Source organism: Kwoniella shivajii, chromosome 1 (assembly GCF_035658355.1).
Source record: "Kwoniella shivajii chromosome 1, complete sequence".
NCBI lineage: Eukaryota > Fungi > Basidiomycota > Tremellomycetes > Tremellales > Cryptococcaceae > Kwoniella > Kwoniella shivajii.
The window spans coordinates 720975-745021 of NC_085908.1; the positions used below are offsets into that span (position 1 = coordinate 720975).

The following is a 24047-nucleotide window of genomic DNA, read 5'->3' on the forward strand; positions in this document are numbered from 1 at the left end:
TTATTATAAACATATTGATATGTCCTATACATAAAAAAAACCTTGATTGTCCATGAAACATGCTATTTACGATGCGTACATCTATTGTCCGTTACTGATCATTATCTCTAAGGAATAGTAAGTTACCTTTGACCCGAAGAAAAATCACACCAATCTGTGTGAATTACTCAACCATGTTGTCCATTCTGAACATAAACAGGAAAATACCAAAAGAAACTGAGCCCTTGATGTCCTAAAAGAGAAGGACGACAGCTCCTAGAATAGCTGCTATAGCAACAGATGGGATGACTATTTTTTCTGCTCCTGAATTTACGGAAGAAGCGGAAGCGGAGGCACTAGCTGCGGCTGCATTCGTAGCTGCTCTGGAGGTAGCTGATGAGGTGATGGTTGATCTGGCTGAGCTTATCGAGCTGGAAGTGGAAGAGGCTGAAGCTGAGGATGAGGCTGCGGAAGAGGAATTGGAAGCTGAGCTCGAGGAAATGATGGAAGAAGAATTGGATGATGATGCTGATGCTGATGTGGATGTTGAGGCTGAGGCTGATCCTGTCATCGAAGCAGAAGCAGATGTTGATGCGGGTGCAGAAGCCAACTGAGTAACAGCGTTAAGATTGGCACTTCCGCCTCCGATGGTGTTGTATGGTGTGCATTGGGAAGTAGCACCAGCGGGATGAGGTGCTGGCGTGGTAGGATCATCTTGATGGAACGTTACACCTGTCATTGAGTTACCAGAGAGCAGTCAGCGAGGATACGGAATAATGTAAAGGCAAGAGAGTGACCTACCATTGTATACACCTGGAGCTTCATCGGTAGGTTCACCTAAACATTCGTCGTAACCATCTCCCATGTCACCGGGAATAGTGAATGAACATGACAGCACGTCGTAGATGTGCTGACAGTACGCAGCGGCATTAGGTCCATCTCGACAAGCTCGAATACAGAACTCGTCTAAACAGCAAAGATCCGTCAGCTCTCACAAGGATTCCACTCGGAAGGAGGATTCACTTACTTGACGACATGAAACTTGTCCATTCGTGAGTTTGCTCGTAACTTCCTGAGAAAGCATTGGAGAATACCAAACCACCTTGAGGGTTACCTAAACCGGTCCAAGAGTGAGGATCGAGTTCACCACCCTCATCACCAGCAGGAATGAGTAGTTTGGTCAACTGTATAACATGATCTCGTCAGCATGATGACCCGATTCGATCGATCGGAGATTGATGGTGATGGTAGATAGATTGTGGGGGGATTGATAACGGCACCTTAACGGCAACAACTGGAAAAAAATCCATAAACAAAACTTACATCTCCATTACCGGTCACTTGAACATAGGATACTTTGTCCGATTGAACTTTGACGAAATGAGCTCCTGATATAGTACCTTGAGGGATAAGTCTAGTACCATAACCATCCTTAAGGCAATATCTGTGGGACCAATATCTCGTCAGCTCACGGAGAACTGGGATACGATACAATAAATGGGAAAGAGGAAGATAGAAAAGTGTGTGAAAAGATTGACTTACGAAACTACGATTTGTTCCACATTTCCAATCTTAGAAGTACCATCACCTTCTTCAGAATGAGTATCTGGTGGACCCCAAAGACAGAAATCGTCCACAGCGTTGATGTATACATTTTGACATTTTGAATCTTGAGAAGACGTGGTTCCACATGCGTTTGTTCCCGATTGACCTTCTTCTGAAGAATCAGGTAATGCACCAACATAGTAAGTAGCTGTGTATTGGGCTGAGATAGCTGGGAGAAGTGATAAGAGGGATAAGCATGCGGTTCTAGAAAACATCTCGAATACGGTATTTGATGCTTTGATGTATGGCTTTTGGTGTGGTTAGGTTTGAATCGTTGGATTATAGATTGATTAGATCAGTATTCTATGAATATATATGCGATGTGAATATGAGAAATACGCTAGAGGTGTAAAATGAGACGAGAGGGATGTGATAGAATATTATAAAGTGTCGGGTTACCTGTCAAGGCGTGGGTGCTTATAGAAAGAAGAAAGCGGTGGTGAGCTTCTGATTAAGAAGGGAGAATGAAAGGAAATGGTATGTTGACGTAGTTCGAGAATGAAGATGAAAAGAAGAGAAAAGAGAGAAGGACAATGCTTTTTGTGCTTTTGGGCATAGCATCTCGTATCTGTGGACGCTATACATATTTAGTTCCACACACACCGCATTGACATAACGCTATAGACGTTAGTTTTTATGTTATACTAATCATCTACCTTCATCGAGTACAGAGTGTACAGAGAGAGTAAACAAGAATTATGTTTCAAATCTTGGAAAAAAAAAAGCGAGATGTGATCCCGCACGATAAGACATGTTACTTGCGAGTAATCCGATGTAATGTTTCAGGGTAAAAAACCTTTTCTTTTTTTCCCAGCTTATTTCATACTTTTAACCCACCCCACGGCTGTCATCAGTCTGGATCAGGGCGGTGTTTACGCCGTTCCTCCCTCTTTCATGAAATAAATGGTTGGCCGAAGCGGCATGTCAATTGCGGATCTGACTAAAGCTTGCCTTATCGTAGAATATCGAACACACCTGCATGTCTCATTCTCAAGCTGGAGCGCGAGTGGGTCACTGGATCAAGCTACCTCTCTCGCATCAAAGATCACGCCATCGTTGTTCAGCTGAAAGTAAGATCACGATACAGCGACTAACTCTCAAATCTCAAAACTCAGCAATGATCAGATAGAGTTTCATCTCACTGAAAAAAAGACACGCAACGTTTTCTGCATTTTCTGATCAGATCCCCTTTTAAATCCCCTATTGCGATGGTTGGTGCGGACATATTATTTATAGATCCAGGGATCCAGGTAAGCGGACGTATAGGACATAACGCAATCCTTTTGGGTCACCACGGGCAATTATGTTCAAGTCTCCCAGATGAATCAGACACACAGATGATTATGACTGTCGGAATTATGGCCCTGAGATCGTACAGATACATTTCCATTGCTACCACGATCGCTTTGTCGAGATGATACCAATTCATACGATAAATCTGAACAAAGAACCATCATTCTCGTCGATTATAGGGCTAGTCTAGCAACACCCTGGTCTGAGTTCAAGCAATTAATTTAATCCCTTCTTCTCAAGTTCAAAGAATCTAGTAAAAGCGTCTTTGATAGTCTCTTCTTTAGGACGGACTGCAAAGCATATCTCGTACATCAGTTTTTGGTAGACTTCATGATTACTTCAAGTCTGGTCTAGGATTCAAGGATACTCGAACGTACATTGAACACCAAGTTCTTGCTTGATCTTATCATTCTTTAGTGTGTAAGTTCCAGGATCGATGTAAGCGTATTGCCCAGGTGTACCAAGTGAGAACCTGTCTTTCTGATCTGGGAAAATCTCTCTTGCTCGATCAGCGAATTCTTGATAGTCGTAAGCTATACATTGGACAATCCTATTAGCCCCTTACGTGCTGAACTTAGTCGAGGAGATCGAGTAGCGGAAGACAGGACTCACGACCTGCAGAAGTGACGAATCGTCCTTGTGCTTGTCTGACGACAGCTTGATAGTGCGCTTCAGCAGCGTCGCGTACCTACGTAATTGACAAATTGGATAATCAGCCATCTGCTACTGACAATCGTGTCATACGAATGGGCCGACTTTGGTGTCAAATGATCAAGGAGAGGTTCTTTATACTCACATCGACATAATGAGTGAACAATGTAGGCTGGATAGGTTGATCTTTTCCTTTTGCCAAAGCGTAAATCACTTCAGTTGACATACCTCCTTGACTAAGTGAGGTGAGAGGTTGGACTTTCCAACAATGAGAGAATCAGCTTCGATGTTTTTAATGAAAGGTATAATCACTAACTAGGTGGACCAAAGATCATGACGCAGTTGATCACTGCTAAAGACCAGTTGGAACCTTGTTCTTGAGCTTTCTTTTGGGTTTCCCAAGCTGCCAATTCGGCGTATTTTTTCGACGCCATATAGAACAAGACTCCAGGTGGAAATGTTGGGTTACTATGACACAAAGTTGTCAATCAGCGTGCAAAGTGGGCTACATGGTGTCACAATCATGAAGACTCTGTGTCTTCATGTGACAAAATGGAGATAATCAACTTACTCGTTCTCCTTCGTTTCAACGATTTTATCCATTTGTTCGATCGTATAAGGGTTCCAATCGTTCTCATCTAGTATCAAACCTTTTTGGGTATGAGGATGATGTCTATGATCACCTATCGAGCCTATTTGACGATATCAAAATCCAGTACATCAGCGATGAACGGATTGGATTCACTGTAAGCGTTCAATAGATAAGTGTAGACTTACCATAAGTTCCAGTGACTACAACGGATTTGACTGTTTTTTCTTTGGACGCAGCTTGAAGAACACTTGTAGTTCCATTCAGAGCAGGAGCTAAATGACTTTCTTTAAAATCGTCATCACCAAACTCAACAGGTGAAGCAGTGTGTACAACTGCGTCTACACCTTTAATCGCTTTTTCATAATCTCCATTTTCTAATGAGCCAGTAACGTATAACTCTAATTGACCGTTTTTGATATATGGTTGATATTCCGGTATGGATAAAACATCTTTTTCTTTGGAAGATGATCGTAATGTTCCTCGAACTGTCCATCCGTTTCGAAGGAAAGTTTCAGCTACGTGAGCTGCGAGCTACACTCAAATTTCAAAATATACAGAATATCAGCATAAGTCCAAAGGAATGTCATCTCATTCCTATTGGAGAACTCCTTGAGAGGACAGGGAGACTCACGAATCCAGTGATTCCGGTTAATAAGACGGTGGGCATTGTTGTTGGTTTATTGTAACGATATAAGTCTCCGGAAGCGTGTATTGAGTGATCTGATTGAATCGCTTTGAATACAGTGCACAGCAGAGCAATTATCAGTATATTCTGGTAGACAAGGGATCTATCATCCTTCTCAAGTCCCTTTATATATATACCCAGAATGTGAATCCATACTCGTGTTTCTACGATTCTACCTCCAAAATCCTCCACATTTCCTCCACCTGAACGGTGCGCCTCCACCGAGCTATTTCTGCGGAAGATTCACACCTCCATCATGTACATGCGTATTCTAAAGGCTATCAAGCTTATTTGTGGTCATAAAGAGTAATCTGAATCTTGAAGCATGTAGATGAGCAATCAAATTGAGTGGTTAGGTGAAGCAAACGACTGACAGGATGTCAGACTCATTTCACTGACATGGCCAAGGATTTTACGGATGTGGAGGAGGAAAATACATCAGTTAGCAATCTCTCTATGCCTCTGAACATGGTCCAATACGTTTACTGAGGCCATGAGACTCTCAAGTCATGAATTTACGATTTCATAGCACGGAAAAGACACTTTACTACTGTATCAATCTCAGATGTCCTTGAATAACATCATTCCCTTGTTATAAGGAACTCAACATCCCAGTCGATTAAGCTTTTCCCTGTTACACCTTTTAAGTGATATCCGTCAAATCCAATACAACCAAGTTTCGAAGCGCAACTGGCGGTCTTCCCAGAGGATCTTCATCCTGTAATTGGCAAGAATGATAGTTCCCACAATGCACGAAAACATGGCTCTTGTGGCCAGAATGAGTGCAAGTGTTTAACCTCCACCCTCCACTTCACAAAATCCCCTCCACTTTTCTTTTTGACCTCCACCTATTCAACGTATTCATTCCGATGGGAGAGTGGCATACAAGCGTCTTTTAAAATACCTCAGAGAGCAAGCACAAACTCCTCATACTCAAGGACAATACCAGAATTCCCAGTCACCACGAAATACCAAAAAAATAGACAAACAATCGATCCTCCATTGAGTAGAAGGATCGTTCTGTCTTGTAGCGCAGTCACCAAAAAAGTCCAGAACACCTTTAGTTGTTAGTGAGAGGCACTTGTCAATGACGTCCTGTTCAGTGCCTTAGTTAAGGGTGGGTATCAATTGGGTGTTTTCCATTTCACCAATTATCAGAGGTCACAGCAACCAACCTTCCCATATGCAATTATTAGATTGTCTATATCCAGGAAGATTCGAGAGTAAGATCTGGCATTCGTCCCAGTACTTTGATGAGCTGTCTGCATCAATCTTTCGGACGAACCCGAGAACTTCTCACCCATTGTCCGTTGTTGGGGGAGGAAGTGAGAGATAATTCGGTCCGGACCTTAAGTTACGCATCATTTCTAATTTCTATTTTACTAGTGTTTTCCTAAGTCCGTTGAATTCCGTTTATCGGCTTGCACGGAGGTCCTTCTCAATGACTTATAACTTGTTCTGTGATTGCTTCCCTACAGCTCAGCTACTCACCTCTTCCTCATGCATTGACACACGAGTAGTAATTGAGTGGTATCTATCTGACGGCTGTATGCATGTGTTGGGTAGTATATTTATGAGATAAGGATGCTGCGTAGTGTTGACAAGGCATAATGACGGGGGAAAAGGTAGAGAAAACCAAAAGTGAATTCCAGGGGTTTTCCTTGTCTTTTTCCTTATGTTTTTGACGTCAGAGTGGCAAGTACTCGAGTGTATTCCCTTGCACCAACTGAGGGTTAAAATAAAAATAATCATAATTCAACCATTCCAGAAAATGTTTAACGTAGTAGCCAAAATTCCAAAACGTTTGTGTTTCATCATTTCTATATACATCCTTCATCTTCAGTTGACATAGCTACATAGCATTTCATTTCTGATTCAATACAATTATACAACACTATTACGTGTTCATACACAAAGGAAGCATATCCTCCGCTTCCAAAACTTGGCAACACTTCAATCACGTATCAAAAAAGGAAGAAGATAATTGACTTTACTTTAATTCAATTCTAGTAGGAAATGTCACCTCCTGCTGCTCCAGGTTCACCATACACATCAAATCATATTTCTTCACCTACTCAACCTTCATTCTCACAAATGCCTAATCAACCTAAACCAAACGACAGCGGTTCACCTCAATTGGAAACCAGTAAAGATCAACGTTTGATCGTTGTCTCTAATAGGTTACCTGTAACTATCAGTAAAGATGATAAAGGAGAATATCATTTCAAGGTGAGCCTTTCACTCCGCATTCCATCGTATGTGGCTACATAACCCCCGACAGTGCATCACTGGCTAGATGACAAAGCTAACATACGGGCTCAGATGTCCTCGGGTGGATTGGTGTCTGCTCTTAGTGGATGTAAGAAGACCATGAGTTTCCAATGGATTGGTTGGCCAGGTAAAGATGTAAGTGACCTATAATCCCTTCTCTTTTTAGAACACGCTCTTATCTTGATTAAAATGCTTGTAGATCCCAATGGCAGACAGAGAAATCGTCAACAAGAGATTACTTGATGAATACAACTGTGTTCCAGTATATCTCTCTGATGAATTGGCTGACCGACATTACAACGGTGAGCTTTTTCCCAATGTACATTCGTTCCCCTCATTGCACCTCATATGACTTTGCAAGCATACGGAATTGGTAGCTGATACCTTGTTGGACCATAGGTTTCTCCAACTCCATCTTATGGCCTTTGTTTCACTACCACCCCGGAGAGATGAATTTTGATGCCGCTCATTGGTTAGCTTATCGAGAAGCCAATATGAGATTCGCAGAAGTCGTTTCTCACATGTGTCAATCTGGAGATATGGTTTGGGTACAAGATTACCATTTGATGTTATTACCCATGTTGTTGAGATCTATGATTTCAGGCGAATCAGCTCAAGGTGAAATGGTTCGAAAAGAATTAGGTAGAGTCAAAGAAGGTGTAGACGATGAAGTTGTCAAAGATGTTTTGGGCATGCAACCAGGAGTAGCTACTCCCGTTGACGGAGAAACAGATGAAGGTGTAGAGATGTTGGATGACGTGGAAGAAGAAGGTGGACCTTTGAAAATGAAAGAAAGAGGTGGTAAAAGACCCCATTTCCCAAGAGGGTTATCGACTTTCCAAAAACAAGAGATGGTAGCTAAAGAAAAAGGTAAAGATGGTATCAGAATTGGTTTCTTCTTACATACTCCATTCCCTTCAAGTGAAATCTATCGGTGAGCCTAGGACTTCATACTATCTGACGGAGTTCTAAGTTTCGCTAAACATTTGAACATAGAGTACTTCCCGTTCGAAGAGAAATTCTACTCGGTGTACTTCAATGTGATCTCATTGGGTAAGTCAGCTTTTCGTATTTTAGCATTGTCTTCATACAAGCCATCCGGGCTAAAATTTGCTGTTATACTAGTTTCCACACATATGACTACGCTCGACACTTCTTATCGTCTTGTACCCGAATCCTCGGCTTGCAAACTCAACCAAACGGTATCGAATTCGAAGGTCGTTATGCGCAAGTCGGAACTTATCCAATTGGTATCGAACCAATGCAATTCGTGGAAGGGTTACAGAAAGAAAAAGTTCAAACTAGGCTTCAAGCTCTGGAGAACAGATTCAAAGGTTGTAAAGTTATCATCGGTGTTGATAGATTAGATTACATCAAAGGTATTCCTCAAAAATTGCATGCTTTGGAAGTGTTTTTGACTCAGCATCCAGAATGGATCGGTAAGGTGAGTCAAAGCTCTTTCTCGTATTCTCTCGAGTGCAAGTGATGAACGAGATGTCGCTAATACTGGTACACTGCATAGGTTGTACTTGTCCAATTGGCAATTCCATCCCGACAAGATGTAGAAGAGTATCAGAATCTTCGAGCATGTGTCAATGAACTTGTTGGAAGAATCAACGGTCGATTCGGTACTGTCGAATTTATGCCTATTCACTATCTTCACAAATCAGTACCATTCGAAGAACTCACCGCTATGTACGCTTTGGCCGATGCTTGTTTGGTTACCTCAACCAGAGATGGTATGAATTTGGTCAGTGACCTTTTTTCTAACCTGTGTTAGCCGAGCTAACTTGAAATCCATTATTAGGTCGCGTATGAGTATATCTCTTCTCAATCCAAACGACATGGTTCTATGGTTCTCTCAGAATTCGCAGGTGCTGCTCAGTCTTTGAACGGTAGTATCCTCATCAACCCTTGTACGTCATTCGATGCCTTTTCCCACGACTACCGTGACTGACTTTTTGATCCAGGGGATGTGCAATCTACCGCTGATGCTATACATCTCGCACTCGAGATGGGACCTGAACAAAGAGAGTCCAACTGGCAGAAATTGTTCAGTGTAAGTTATTGTTTAGATTTGAGGACTGTTCACACAGACTGACAGCCCTGTATAGTATGTTAGCAAGTACACCGCTGAAGCCTGGGGTGTATCGTTTGTCAACGAATGTAAGTCAATGTCTCCAAGGAGAGGTCGGGAACCTTGCTAATCCTGAGAGTCGAATTCAGTAACTCGATTATCTGGATTACCTCCTGCTGGACCTGCTGGACCCGGCCGAAAAGCTTCTCGTAGTTTAAGTCGAACAAGTTCAAAAGCCAGCATCAGAAGAAGAGCTAGTCAAGCTAGTGTAAATGCCCCAACTGCTTAAAGAAGGTTGTTGGTTACGATTATGCAAGAACGAAAAACGAAACAGACAAGTGAACCGGAAAGTCGGGTTTGAAGTATGGCTGAGAACGATCGTTTAATATTCTTTCTATAAATAACGAATCACATTTTTGGAGAATATGTTTATATGGTTATGAATGATGATATCTCTATTCAATCAGTCCAATTCCATATCACCGTTGCATGAGCGATAATGTATCTGTTGGATGCATGGATGGAAACTCTTGTTTTGGTGTCGTGCGCAGCAGGTATGCGAGGTGTCAATCCCCAAGAATTGGCCCCACACTCCCCAATTATGGTGAATGAAGATCACCTCGGAAAGCCCCTGAGGAGCAACGGATGGTATGATTACGGGATTACGGAGTAGCTGAATGGGTTATTCCGAGGTTTATTTCGTATCCATGAGGGGTGGGGGGATTGATGCTACACAGGGAATGTTCTTATCAGACATCAGACTGAGCAAAGGATCTTCAGTACATCGTATACATAGGAACTCAAAGTCGAGCCAAGTCCATAAGGTTATGTATTGAAACAAGAGTGCTGGACTTTGAACGTTGTTCTCCATAACATCACGATGGTTTTCCCCCCAATTTACTTACATATATATATAAAAGGATCATGATAAGGGATTCCATGTAAATTAAGGGAATTCGAATGCAGTTGAACCTGACTAAATTCCCACATGCCATACCACTCGCTACTAACACTGCATAATAACGGCACAGAATATGACACTTGAGAGGAAAGAAAGGGAATGGTTTACGAGATAACTTGTATCTTGCAATAGAAAATAAACAGTCGTACTCTAAATATATAAGTAGCGGTACTCCAATCAAACGAAAGAGAAGCTAACTAATTATATAAAGGAAAGAAAGGTACACACACTTTCTCCCGTTGGTGGTAGTTACTGTAGATTGTTGGAGCTAAATTTATTTATTCAGATCCCATATCTATCTCAGGTCGTCTTGATTTATATAACTTCTTCTTCTTCTTTCCTGTCCCTAATACACTTCTGCTTTCCTTCATCTCAATCACGAATATCTCCGGTCCCATCAACAGTTTGGAGTCTGAGAGATAGGAGAATCATCTTGGTGTTGATTTGATTGTTACAAGTGAAAGTAGATTGCGCAGTGGAAACGGACGACATCATAAAAGTTCTTTGTTTTGTGGTCTGAGTGAATTCAACGTATAGGTGAGTTTTGGGATTTAACATATGTCTTTTGAGTTTTGCTTTTTTCCATGAACTGATTATGACGAAATGAATGTCTCATCTCCTCAATCTGAAACTCAAAACTTTGTAACGCTTTCCACCTCCCTCTGCTTTTTACAGTTGCTCTATCACTCTTTACTTTGTGCTTCGACCGTTCCATCTGAATTTCGTTCCTCTAAACAAGCTTGAAGTAACCTACTAACGCAAAGCGACCGTTTCTGTCCTGTAGCTAAAATTTCAGCTGTGCACAGTTCCTTTTCTACGAAAGAAAAACGAAACCTCACTTCACTCACAGCGACCTCTTCATTGAACGAATCATTACTTTTACTCCCAATACTATCCCCTCGATCTTATACCGAATTCTGAAGGCAAAATGGCATCATTACCCAACGCATTCGTCACTCTTCTCACCACACCCTCATACCTCCCCGGAGCCCTCGTACTCCTCCATTCTCTCATCTCACTCCATCCTGCTCCACGAGATTTCAAGATCGTATGTCTGGTCACTCCAGAGACCGTAGATGCGAAAACCATAGGTGAATTGAGAAAAGCAGGTTTCGATTTGGTCATAGGTGTCGAACCTATTGGAAGTGGAAAAGCAGGTCAACAAGGCTTAGATCTTATGGGTAAGTTGATGCTATCTTTCGCTGGATTGCGTGCCCCAATTTCCTATCTTTTCGTATGATGTTTCTAAAGATTTGGATTCACTTGGTTTTTCCATTGAAAAGACCTGCTAAATCTCCTCTGTTTGAGTGGTAAGCTGACAGAGCAATATAGGTCGACCCGACCTGAATTTCGCTTTGACGAAATTACATCTTTTCAGACTTCATCCTTTCTTTTCCACATTGATCTACCTTGATGCGGATGTATTACCCCTTCGACCGCTTTCTCACTTGTTCACCAGTACTTCCCCTCATGTGCTTTCTGCATGTCCCGATACTGGATGGCCAGATTGTTTCAATTCAGGTGTCATGGTCATCAGACCTCGTGAATCAGATTGGGTAGGATTAAAAGGTATACTCAAAAGTGGTGAAGGTGATGATGGTATTTTTAGAGAAAATGAAGTTGGTAATGGAAGTTTTGATGGTGCAGATCAAGGTTTATTAAATGAATGGTTCAGTGAAGAAGGTGGTGGTGATCAATGGAATAGATTACCTTTTACGTGAGTTAATTGATTGAACCGAATGCTGTTAGGTATTCGCAAGTACGACATCGGCTGACGCTATCTTGACACCCATCGATAGATATAATGTAACTCCCTCCGCAGCATATACTTGGGCTCCTGCGTACAAACGATATGGTCATAAAATCAGCAATGTCCATTTCATAGGTCCTAATAAGCCATGGTCCAACCTGAATGGACGCCCAGCTGGAATCTCAAATGTCAAAGGCAAAGAACCGTCTTACGACTGTAAGCAGATGCTCAATCTGCTGATCAACAATCTCGTTCAACGTTACTGATCATGAATATTAGATCCCGCTCTCCTCGATCGATGGTATCATGTCTACGACACACATGTTCGACCTACCGCTGCTCATGCCCCGGATATTTCAAGACGATTCGCTGTTCCCGAAACTATCGCTGCATGGAATCAATCAGGTGCTGCCTCTGGTGTACCTCAGCAACCCTCAGATCGATTAAATCTCGAGGAACTAAAAACCGCAGCAGCTCAAGGTGTTCTATCGTTGAAGACTGGACAATACACAAGTTTACCTCTTGAAGGTCGAGTGGATTTGCTTATGCCCAAACCTTACTCAAAACCTGCCGCTTCTGCTGCCGGTCAAAGTCCTACAGCTCTTTCATCTCCTCCTCTCAGTGCTGCTCCTCCACCTCAGACTTTCCAACAGCAAGTCAACCAACCTGCAGTTTGGGATGCCGTCCATCATGCTCCTCCATCTCATGGTAAACCGGAAATGTCAATCCAAATGGACACAATCTACCATAACGCTTGGGAACAACCTAATAAAGATCAATCAACATACTACTCTGCCTCCTCAGATCATTCTGAACCTCAGTATCCTACTTTGCCCGACAGTGTGGTCAATGATAATTGGTACAAGCAATTCACCGGAACGGTTCCTAATCTATCGAATGTGAATGCTGTCTTCCCTTGGGAGCAAAAAGGACAACACAGACCTACAGCTGGTCGAGTTTTCCCCCGAGGAGATACACCCCCTCCTTCTCATAATCAAAGACCCACCATCTTGGTTCGACAAGCAACTCCTGATTATCGATCTCCTACTGGAGACTCATCACCTTCTGGCCAATCTCAACCTCGATCAATGGCAGAAGCAATGGCATCATACACCAACGCATGGGATGATATCCCACAGATTGGTAAATACGTCAAACGAATCTCCGGAATGGCTAAAGACATTAAATCCGTCACTTCTCATGGTGGATTACAATCTGTTCCTGGTACACCCAAAGGAGGACCAGGAGGAGGTACTTTCGATTTCGGAACAATCAAGAATGATGGTGCGGTTACCGATACAAGTGGTGATGGTGATGATGAAGGTGATGAATCAGATTCAGAAATTTCATCATCTGAATCTCCATTAGTATCGCAATCTTCAGGTCAATTCGAATATCAACAACAGCAACAGCAACAGCAACAGCAGTCACAGCAGTATTCAAGTAACGAGAATTACAGAGATCGATTTGCTCAGACTGATAAATCTGGAATGACAGATCAAAAAATTCAAGTTGTACCTGGAGGTGGATCATCACCTGCAATGAAAACGATTTCAATTCCCTCACAATCTGGATCACTTAACAGGAATTCGAACAGAGTGAATTATCCTCAATCACAAAGTCAACCGCAAATGACTACATCTTCATCTTCTTCAGATACAACACCTAAACCATATTCTCCACCATCAGAATCTTCAACTCACAATACGATACCTGGTAATGGTACGTATGGATTCGATTTCAAAAATCTTCCTCAACAAGGTTCAGGTTCAGGTCCAGGTAATGCTAAAAGTGGAAGAGTTTGGGATCCAAGTACAGATCCCGAAACTAGAAAAAGAGATTCTCAAGAAGTTTTAACTAGATTTATGAGAGCTGGCGCAGGTGGGTTTGGTAAATAGATAAATTCAAATCTTTGCAATCAGTTGGGCGTATCACGATAAATGATCAAAGTTCATTCTCAATTTTCAGATTTCAATCTCAATACATATAGACAGTATCTCTCTGCGTAATAATTTCATGTATATGATCGTCTCTTGAACTGCTGTTGTCAACTTAAAAAAGGACATGTCATCAGATCAGCAATATTATCTTAGTGAGATAGTCTCTTCAGATTACTGAAACGCAAGCCACCAAAGGATGGTGTATGACTGGTAGAGTGAACTATTGATGCGCACTGTCCCTCAATCGAATTGACATGTACAGTTGGTTCCCTTCACCACGACATGACAAGCAAAAGAACGTTTCGATTTTACATTGTCTCATTGTTTCATTCTTTCCTTTACTTTTCAACAATCAATCCACCTGCTTACAACATACCCCTTTAATTTCAAGCACCCTCTCAACCCAGCTAAAAGTCAGACCTTTTCCAAGATGGTTAAAAGAGAAAGACTTTCTTCTCCCATTTCGACGGATTCAAGTTTAGCACCTCACGATTCCATCTCGGCTGACGAGAAACCTCTGATCAAAAAAACAAAGTCACCCAAAAAAGAAGGAAAAGGTACTAAGACTGTGAGTATCATGTTCCAGTAGGGTTGGATAATAAGTGGGCGAAACCTACTGTGAATGTCAAATAAACAAGCATGCTCGAGAAACTTCACGTATATTGAGAAATACTGTATCAGTGACAATAGAAGGGCTGACGAGATTCATGTCACTTTCTTTCACCCGATGCTTGGGCGACTCTACTTCCCTTCACCGTTGGATACATCTTACACTTGTCAATCTCCTATCTCTGCTTCGAATTGAAATACACCATTGAATAGCCATGGTCAGTCGAAGAAGATACTGCATTAATAACCATCATGGATGAAGTAATCAAGAACCACCTTTGGCCAGCTATCAAAGCTTCAGGGAACGAAAGGTTGATCGCTAGAACAGGTTACGGATGTCAGTATCATGCTAAGCTACTTGTGAGTGAAGGTTTCCAGAGTGTCGAAATTAGTTTAAAAGTTAGCGTTTGAGCTGACGTGAGATTCACGCTATATAGATGAAAGCTGGTAAAAGCAAAAAGTGATTTCGAGACCATGCGAAATTTGGACACATCTTAGCGAAGACGAGGAGGATCTTGAAGTATCTGTACATTGAGGGGGAAGATGATAGAGTTTTTTACAGCAAGCGTAGACAGGATGCAGCCTATTTCATCTTCCATAATTCTGTTTGTCAGATCGACGAGTTTCACCTTTCTTCCTAAACATATTGACAATTCCGCTATTCCCGAATAAACTACCTTACTTCTTGCTTGAAACATAGCATCTTCTCTTCGTATGCCCTCAACATGGACTCTCGCTTGTGAGCTTGTGATCATTACTTGTTCCATCATGCATCGACTCGAAACCCGACTTTCACAAACTCACCTATTGTATGACTTATTTATTTTGAATGATTTTAGTACTGGATTTTGTTTCACCGGTTAACGCCCATTATTACGAGATATGCCGAGTAAATCCGTCGGTTATTGATTTACCGAATATGACCACTCTGTCACCGTCGAATTTCTCTTGAAAACTCTTCTGTACGGTGAGTGAGTGAGTGAGCTTAATGCTTAATGCTCTGGATGTTCTCACAGTGAATGAGCGAGTGCGATTCAGATGAGTTGATATATAAAAGACGAGACAGGACGAAGAAGAAAGACAGATTCCTCTCACATCGATAATACATCACCTGCAATAAAAAGTATATTTCAACAGGAAATATCTCGCCTCCGTCAATACCGTTGACAGCATTAATAACGACAACAACAATAACATCAACATCAACATGGCTTCTGAACAAGCTATCTTTGACGCAGAGGTGAAAGCTCTGGAGGAGTTTCAAAAAGTGAGCAGGGGCTTGAAAGTCTCCCAGTCTCCTAGTCTCCCGATTCCTATCTCCCTTTATCAAGCTAGATCTCATACTCAACAGGTATTCGGGATGACAACAAGGCTGACGATATCTCTAGCAACCTCGTTTCGCACGAGTACATCGACCTTTCTCCGCTGCAGACGTAGTCTCCAAGCGAGGTACTCTGACCGTCCAATACCCGTCCGACGTACTGGCGAAGAAGCTCTGGAAGATCCTCGAAGCTAAGAAAAGAGGTGAAGGTGGTGGATGTACAGCCACCTACGGAGCGTGAGTTGTTAATTTTCCTGTACTCAAGGTGCGAGAAGTATTACATTACTGACATGATGTCCGAATTACAGCCTTGACCCCGTTCAGCTCACTCAAATGGCAAAGCATCTTGAAACTGTTTATGTATCAGGTTGGCAATGTTCTTCCACCGCCTCAAGCTCTCTAGAACCTGGACCTGATCTTGCGGGTGAGTACAGCCCATGAGCATTTTTCGAAAGTCACTGTCCTCCATAGTCTTCATCAGTTTGTTCACGACAATGTATCTTAAGCTAAAATTTTTATGGTAGATTATCCATCCAATACTGTGCCCAATAAGGTAGCTCAACTATTCACGGCACAGTTATTCCATGATCGTAAACAAAGATGGACTCGAACAACCGCTTTACAGCGAGGCGAACAACTTGGTCCTCCAATCGACTACCTACGTCCAATCGTAGCTGATGCAGATACAGGTCATGGAGGTGAGCTAACAGTGAAAAGTATTTTACTTTACATGGCCCTAGCTGACTTATCAATACACAGGTCTAACTGCCGTCATGAAATTGACTAAAATGATGGTCGAATCTGGAGCAGCTGGTATTCACGTCGAAGATCAAGCCCCCGGTACCAAAAAGTGTGGTCATATGGCTGGAAAAGTGAGTCATAATTATGACGCAGAGTTGTGTCCTTTCAAGCAGAAGCTAATTCGACAATACCACATAGGTCCTTGTACCGATTTCCGAACATATCAACCGACTCGTAGCCATGCGATTCCAGTGTGATATCATGGGAACAACCAATCTTGTTGTAGCTCGAACGGACTCTGAAGCCGCCACTTTAATTACGTCCAACATTGATCCTCGAGACCATTCTTTCATTCTTGGTTCGACAAATCCTGACTTGATCTCGCTGAATGAAATCATGGTCGCTGCCGAGCTTGAAGGTAGAACGGGAGAAGCATTGCAACAAGTAGAAGATGAGTGGACTAAAAAAGCGAATTTACAACTTTATCCTGAAACCTTAGCTAAAGCATTATCTTCTCAAGGGGTTGATCAATCCAAGATTAAAGAATTCCTTTCTGCTGTATCGGGTACAGCTCATATTTCACATAACGGTACATTGCAATTAGCCACCAAGAAATACGGATTGAAGAATCCTCCTTACTGGAATTGGGATACACCAAGAACAAGAGAAGGTTATTATAGATATCAAGGTGGTACCCAATGTGCCATTAATCGAGCTGTAGCATTCGCTCCTTACGCAGATTTATTGTGGATGGAAACTAAATCACCAATTTATGCTCAAGCTAAAGAGTTCGCTGAAGGTGTACACAAAGAAAGACCAGGTCATTGGCTAGCTTATAACCTGAGTCCAAGTTTCAATTGGGATGCGGCAGGCTTAGGTGAAACGGAAATGAAAGATTTCGTTTGGAGTTTAGGTAAACTTGGTTTCATATTCCAATTCATTACGGTTAGTATTGTACCCAAAATATGTTTCGTGCTTCAACTTTCGTGGCATGTGATGATGTGCGATGCTAATTTGTGGAATTTCTGTGGAACTCGATAGCTCGCCGGTCTCCATTCCAACGCTTATATCAACGATAAATTCGCAAGTGCTTTCGCTAAAGAAGGTATGAAAGCATATGTCGAATTAATTCAAAGGAAAGAAAGAGAGATTGGATGTGATGTATTGACTCATCAAAAAGTAAGCTTGTCTCTGTCTGTATAAATCATGCTGCCTTTCCATGTAGAGTGTCCTGAGCTGATATCGTCTTGTGACTTCCTCAGTGGTCAGGAGCAGATTACGCAGATTCCATGATGATGACAGTCACAGGTGGAGTGTAAGTCATCTTCTTCATCCCAACCTATAGTGCCATACCTGATACCTGAAGGATTTGTCGAGGCTGTAGTTAAATGCTGATTCTGATTTCCATTCGCTCAATTAGCTCTTCAACAGCCGCCATGGGCAAAGGAGTCACAGAATCTCAATTCGGAGATGAAAAATCAAAGCAGGCTTTGCACAAGCTTTAAGGCCATGAGATGATATCGTTGATTGTGTATTGGTCAAAGTATGAAAAATTGTCCTTATTGTCCTCCAATTCCAAGTCGTTTCTTGTACAATTTATAAGCTGAGAATCCCTCAGGATAGCATGTATATCGTTGTTCCATGACCCGATGACAGTAAGGAGTCGATTTTGACGGAATGTGACGATCTGCAAGTGTCATGTAGACCGTACTCTATGAGATACATACACATATAAATAGTTCGTACAATCAACCAAGTTCCTGTTTTATAATATCTAATCTACAAGATCCGTAAATACATTTTTGCATCATTCTTGGAGACGAACGAAAAGACGAGTCTAGTCTAGTCAACCTTACGATCATCGTGGTAATTACCTACAAATGCAATTTCAGACCACCACCAACATGATCTTGGTTGGATGAAGAGGAGACCGTTTCTTCTCTATCACCTATTACGCCCACTATAACTGAAATATCATCTTTTTTACCTCCGACGAAATCAATACCTTCTTCAATCGCTTTACACATGAAAGGTGTAGTCGCAGTGACCAATTCAGAGACTGATCTTGCTCTTCTACATAACGTTTCGGAAATCTGTTGAGGTGAGAATGGTGGGAATGTAGAATGCAGTTCCTTAGATGACGATGAGGAAGATGGGGAGCCCAGAGGTGTAGATGAAGACGAAGAGGAAGTCGACGTGAACTGAAGAACAATCTCCAATATGTCTTCGTCAAACTGAGATAAAGTGTGAGTGGTTAATCAGTACATGAACAGTTGTAACGGAAGATGTGAAGTTTGGTTACTGACCAGGTTGTCCATCAATCCGTCACTTCCTAATATAACGACGTCGCCTTTTTTCACTCCGATATCATACCTTTGAGCATCTTTCATGGGTTCATCTCTGCTATGTGTGCCGACCTGTTCGATGGAGATGAGGCATGAGCATAGATCCCTACTGCGTGCTTGACCTGTTCTTCTATATGTAGAATCACTCACCTGTAGAGGGAAATTGAAGGCATGTTGCATCTCCTGTGTCCTAAATACCACTTCTCCTTTTCTGATCAACAGTAAACAACAATCGCCCAAATTGGCAATATGTAAAGTCGCGTTGTGAAGGAGAGCCAAAAGACAGGTTGATGATCCGTGAATTCCCTATCGATACCAAAATCAAAGTGAAAGTCAGCTGTGACCTACTGGTCTCGTCATTTGAACCCTACAAAAGTGGAATGCTGTTTTGTGCGATCGATGACTCACCTCGGTCAATACACAAGCTAAACATTTCTCAAAACCCCTTTGCATGATCTCGACTGGATCTAGAGGTCGTCTTTCTCTTTCACCACGCGGTTGCTTGGTGTCCTTGTTTCCGTTGGCACCTTTTTGATGACCAGTCCCGCCTGATGATGATATGCTCATGCCATCTTTACCTTCCCATGCTTCTCTTGCCCAACCTTGTTTTTCACCCGATTTGCTCTGGGGTAAAGATTCACCGTTTGATTTTCCGTTTGAAGATGCTGGTTTGGTTGATTTCGACGATGGGGACGGTGATGGAGATTTTGATTTCGAGACTGGTGATAGATAATGTTCTTTACCACTCCACCAATCCGAGACTTCTTCTTCGATGAAATGAGTTAACAATCTACTCCATCTACCTGCATCTGCTGAACCTTTCGTCGATCTTGCCCAGCCACCTACACCATCTGCTATACAAAGACCATCTGATCTGGCGAAATAAGCATCTTCACCCACTCCTATTGATTTGAGAGTTTGTGGGATATCCACTTGTGGTAATGGGAATGATCTTTGTCTGGGTGGTGTAGGGGAACGCAAAGATTTTCTGGAAGAAGAAGGTATTGGTATTCTTTCTTTAGCTAAACCTGAACAACCTAAATGAAATATTAAAGTTGAATTAAACGTTGATATATCAGATTGATTTTCAGTTTCACTGGAATGTGTCGATTGATTTGACAAATGGCCATTCAAAGCTAAGAGAGGATTGGAGGTTAATGAAGATATCGATTGACCATTTTCAGTATCTGCGTTTGAGGAAGAAAGTGGATTGGGTGATAAGACTGTGTGTGATTCAGTCGATCTCAATGATTTGACGGGATGGGATGGACTTGAACCTCTTGAAGGTGATGAAGGTGGGTCCTGTGGTGGAGGCGGGGGTAGACTATCGAAAGAAGATGAATTCTTGAATCCATTTTCGATTGGATTTGGATTCGGATTCGAGTTTGGAGAAACTTCCAACAGACTCAATAATGCTTCTAAGCTAGATTGAGATGGTGAAGGCGCGGGGGAAGGGGAGTGGAATGATAATGATTTCTCGAAAAATAACGAAGGCGGTATTGGAGGAGTTAGAAATGCTGAAGGTGAGATAGATATTGAAGAATACCTTCTTGAACGAGATTGTGCACTAGCAGGAGAAGAAGAAGAAGAAGAAGAAGAAGAAGAAGAAGAAGACGATGATGGAGGAGAAGAAGAAGATTTTAATCGTATTCTTGATGAAGGTATATAAGGTAATACTATATCAGATTGATCCCATGTAGGTAATAAAGAAAGGTATGATGATGTTGACGACGACGACGACGATGATGATGATGATGTTGTAGTATTTGGCCACCCATTATTATCCTTCACCCCTGTTACCGTGGTGTTCTTAGTTGACGATGCAGAAGAGTATGAATGTCCATGACCATGACTATGACCATATCCATATTGTCCTATTACAGGTGCCAATGTAATGACACTTGTTGAAGGTGGATATTGTGATACAGCGAATGTACGAACCAATCCTTTACCTAATCCAGGTTTAGGTTTTGACATGTTGAGCGAGCTAGATAGGAGAAGCCGTCGGATCCTATCGATCAGGCGTTGGACTGGCTATCTAGACGTCTTGTCTTATAATAAACATCACTTCGTTACCTGTATCGTGCGCTGTAAGATCTCGAGCCTAAGTGAGGGAGATGAAAAGTAAAGAAGGATGATCTGATTACAAAGTACAAGAAATTGATAGGTAATTGTGTAAACATGACGATAGAATAATCTTATGATACATGATGCTGAGAAACAGAGAATGGAGAACAGATTACAAATGGTTTCTAATCAATTACAAATTCACTAATGTCACCAATACGATTTTACCCTTTTCGGTTAACAGGATGATTACAATCAATCGTAATTGATACGCGGGAAACATATATATATATGTCTTACGGCCGTCCTTCACCGTCGACATGTAATTAGATGATGAGAATGCATCGTCATTATTGACATGTAGATTTCTTTAATCCAATCCTTCGACAAAGGCTATCAACTGCTCCAAAATCATCTTCTGCACATTAGGTTCTTCATCTTCCTCTTCATCGTCTCCAACATTATCTTTAAATTCTACAAGGACGGAATCTGGTCAGCTGACTTCGTCTGAGGATGCATGGCTAGCTTACCTGTGAGAACAGCAATGACATTCTTGAACGATTGGTCTTTTCGTGAAAGCAATAATCGAGCATGAGTCATTGCCTAGTATAATGCATCGTCAGCCCAAGTAACCCCAACTTTTGGTTAATGCACTTACCCCATCATCCTCCATACACACCCACGCGAGAATGTAATCTGCATTTTGTAGTGATGATAAACCAGCATCCATTCTACGTAAATACCATTCACTTTCCTCGATTTCCGTTATTTCTTCTTTGTTAGATTCCATCACCTATACACATTCACTTGATTCAGCTCTACGATCGAAAAGGTAAATCGAATCCGAGTGATGCTCACCCTCCTCTCCATAATAATATCTTTTTCAACACCCTTCAATTTCCCTTCGGCAACTTCACGCATCTCTAGTAGCCTGTCCACTTTCTCATATCCGCTTTCAACGAATTTAGCAATCAGTCGTATTCTTTCCGGTGTATCTGAGCCCAGATTCGTGAACAATGAAACTAGTATTCCCAACAAATGCTCTTCATCTTCGAAAGATGAGGTGGCATTAAGCTTCTTCTTCTTGCCTTCGCCCTGCGACTCTCATATGTCAGCTTTAGTCTCGTAACCCAGATTTGACAGGCTTACCTTGCCCATGAATGCGGTGAAGAAGGTCTTCAAGCCCAGAGCTTGTACGAACTTTTCACATCCTTCCGACCCATCTTCCGTTTGTAATGCATAATCGAGCACTTTGATGGCTCTAGTCTTTGCGAGCAGTTTCTCCCTGGAAAGAAAGCATATTAGAGTGAAGCTCATCAAGATCTGACACGAAGAAACGAATACTCACTTCATCATCAAGACCATCAATTCGACACCTTCGCTATCCACGAAAGCCTTCTTCATTTCGGGTTGACTCAATACAGAGCAAAGGACATCAAAGATATTTTCCATATATTCAATCTCTTCACTATCTCCAGGATCTTTCTTACGGTATTGCTGCAATGTGGCTGAGTCAGCTGATGCTCCTTCACTCAGACCCGAATATGCTAGCTTACTGAAAGTGCTTGTAGTAGCGTATCCATTCCATCCAATTCTCCCAACTTGAGGATAATATCTCTGTTATCTTGTAAGAGGATAGCGAGAATTTCACTTGCGTATTGCTTGTTTGATTCGTATTCTTTCTTTTGTATCCTCTTCAATAACCAAGGCAAGAGATTCGTTTCGGAAACTATTTGTTCCGATAACGGAGGCATGAAAGAAAGTAAATTTTCAAAGACACCGAGAATTTGGAAAACACCTTGAGAATCAGTTTCTTCATCTTCATCCAATCTTGATAAATTTGAAACCAATAAATCCAGAAGAGAATTATTGAGCTATACAAAAACAAGTCGTCAGTATTCTATCGGTCTCCTTCTCCTGAAATCTTTTGGATCTTTCCAAATGGAGGGACTTACCGACTCATCGATGAATTCCCCCATGGCTAATCTTGTTCTATATGCTTTCCCACTTCCACCAGCTTCGTTTTCATCTTCTTCTTCTTCTAGATCATCAACTTCAGCACCGACATCTTCATCCGTCAATTCTCTTATCACTTCAACGACGTCAACTGCTATATCCGTATTCTCATGTGACAGCAAATTAGTAAGTAAGGCGACGACACCAGATTTAACTAATTCAGGAAAATACAGTGGGGGATTTTGTGTTAATGGTAAGAATTGTTTTAATGCTTCATCTAAATCTGATTCGGAATTGATAAATCTACACAATGGTTGATCGATAAACAATCAAAAGTGAGTTTTGTTTTCCCCTTGTTCTGAATAGGCTGTCCTCAAGGATATCGTTGCACAATGAGCAGCTTGATGACTCACTTTGAAGGATCATCAGGAAACTTTCCTCTCATTTCAGCATTCTTAGTCACTATCCTTTCGAATTTCCCTAATTGTCTTCTGAGTCCGGGTAAATCAAGTGTAGGTCCATCTTCTTCATCTCCCGCTTGATCAAAGATATCAAGGATTTGCTATTACGCATTTCCAGTGTCAGCTACAGTTTGACTCCCTGAAGTGCATATGTTAAGTCGACTGACTTGTTGTTCATTATTCAAGCCTCCACCAAAGAATCTTCCTTCATCATCCTCATTTCCATCGTATATGTCTCTGTCGGCTATTACCAAGGTAAGCTTCAGCCTTGAGACGAACGCTGCCATATCGGAAGCTTACCCTCGTTGCCATATTCGTCGTCATCCTCTTCAACAGTTGCAGCTTTACCTTTCCCCTTTCCATTCGTAGGAAGAGGTTGAGGTTCGGGAGATGGTTCAGCTTCAGCTGGTTTATACTTCTTGAGCATTTCTGAGATTTTCATCAGAGCCAATGATCAGCATTGATCGATCCCGGTATAGAAAGGTCAAGAAAACTTACCAGGAGTGGGAGCATCAGGCATCTTCCTCTTTTGACCCGCTGAAGCGGGCAAAGAAGGGAGTTTAAACATTTTGTCGACATCCATTTTGATTAACTCTTCTCCGTTCTGTCTAGTTTGCTACAGTATGCAGGGTACCTGATTTTCTCTGAAGTCCTGGGACGAGCGATCGAGATGTTGAGACTATATGGGCAGGTACAATTCGATTGTTTTGAACGACGCGAAAGAAGAACTGTTCATATATGAA

At 41.8% G+C, this 24047-nt stretch overlaps 8 protein-coding genes across 8 annotated transcripts; 4 read left to right on the forward strand and 4 right to left on the reverse strand.

Annotated features, from left to right (window-relative positions):
* Positions 1-232: 232 nt before the first annotated feature.
* IL334_000276 (uncharacterized protein) lies at positions 233-1799 on the reverse strand (the record flags this gene model as incomplete). Its single annotated transcript, XM_062932060.1, has 5 exons — positions 233-711; positions 781-945; positions 1007-1163; positions 1303-1423; positions 1522-1799. 5 exons carry the CDS (start codon positions 1797-1799, stop codon positions 233-235), a joined length of 1200 nt encoding a protein of 399 aa, XP_062788111.1.
* A 1294-nt stretch (positions 1800-3093) lies between these two features.
* On the reverse strand, positions 3094-4787 carry IL334_000277 (uncharacterized protein; the record flags this gene model as incomplete). Its single annotated transcript, XM_062932061.1, has 8 exons — positions 3094-3167; positions 3255-3410; positions 3490-3565; positions 3674-3786; positions 3845-3996; positions 4100-4220; positions 4306-4651; positions 4752-4787. The coding sequence occupies 8 exons, from the start codon at positions 4785-4787 to the stop codon at positions 3094-3096; spliced, it is 1074 nt and encodes a 357-aa protein (XP_062788112.1).
* A 2034-nt stretch (positions 4788-6821) lies between these two features.
* On the forward strand, positions 6822-9442 carry IL334_000278 (alpha,alpha-trehalose-phosphate synthase [UDP-forming] 1; the record flags this gene model as incomplete). The annotated part of the gene is made up of 11 exons (XM_062932062.1): positions 6822-7034; positions 7128-7211; positions 7276-7378; positions 7476-8010; positions 8073-8129; positions 8202-8520; positions 8599-8826; positions 8884-8992; positions 9047-9135; positions 9191-9242; positions 9303-9442. 11 exons carry the CDS (start codon positions 6822-6824, stop codon positions 9440-9442), a joined length of 1929 nt encoding a protein of 642 aa, XP_062788113.1.
* A 1600-nt stretch (positions 9443-11042) lies between these two features.
* Positions 11043-13762, forward strand: IL334_000279 (uncharacterized protein; the record flags this gene model as incomplete). The annotated part of the gene is made up of 4 exons (XM_062932063.1): positions 11043-11295; positions 11447-11831; positions 11914-12080; positions 12144-13762. 4 exons carry the CDS (start codon positions 11043-11045, stop codon positions 13760-13762), a joined length of 2424 nt encoding a protein of 807 aa, XP_062788114.1.
* Positions 13763-14234: 472 nt separating this feature from the next.
* On the forward strand, positions 14235-14877 carry IL334_000280 (uncharacterized protein; the record flags this gene model as incomplete). Its single annotated transcript, XM_062932064.1, has 3 exons — positions 14235-14372; positions 14627-14773; positions 14851-14877. 3 exons carry the CDS (start codon positions 14235-14237, stop codon positions 14875-14877), a joined length of 312 nt encoding a protein of 103 aa, XP_062788115.1.
* A 743-nt stretch (positions 14878-15620) lies between these two features.
* IL334_000281 (isocitrate lyase) lies at positions 15621-17980 on the forward strand (the record flags this gene model as incomplete). Its single annotated transcript, XM_062932065.1, has 9 exons — positions 15621-15680; positions 15802-15971; positions 16043-16158; positions 16259-16432; positions 16494-16606; positions 16674-17420; positions 17517-17654; positions 17738-17790; positions 17896-17980. The coding sequence occupies 9 exons, from the start codon at positions 15621-15623 to the stop codon at positions 17978-17980; spliced, it is 1656 nt and encodes a 551-aa protein (XP_062788116.1).
* Positions 17981-18349: 369 nt separating this feature from the next.
* On the reverse strand, positions 18350-20797 carry IL334_000282 (uncharacterized protein; the record flags this gene model as incomplete). Its single annotated transcript, XM_062932066.1, has 4 exons — positions 18350-18709; positions 18782-18892; positions 18971-19126; positions 19229-20797. The coding sequence occupies 4 exons, from the start codon at positions 20795-20797 to the stop codon at positions 18350-18352; spliced, it is 2196 nt and encodes a 731-aa protein (XP_062788117.1).
* Positions 20798-21257: 460 nt separating this feature from the next.
* On the reverse strand, positions 21258-23887 carry IL334_000283 (uncharacterized protein; the record flags this gene model as incomplete). Its single annotated transcript, XM_062932067.1, has 12 exons — positions 21258-21361; positions 21418-21490; positions 21546-21680; positions 21746-21982; positions 22037-22172; positions 22236-22384; positions 22444-22761; positions 22843-23146; positions 23257-23405; positions 23472-23548; positions 23605-23733; positions 23803-23887. 12 exons carry the CDS (start codon positions 23885-23887, stop codon positions 21258-21260), a joined length of 1896 nt encoding a protein of 631 aa, XP_062788118.1.
* Between the last annotated feature and the right edge of the window lie 160 nt (positions 23888-24047).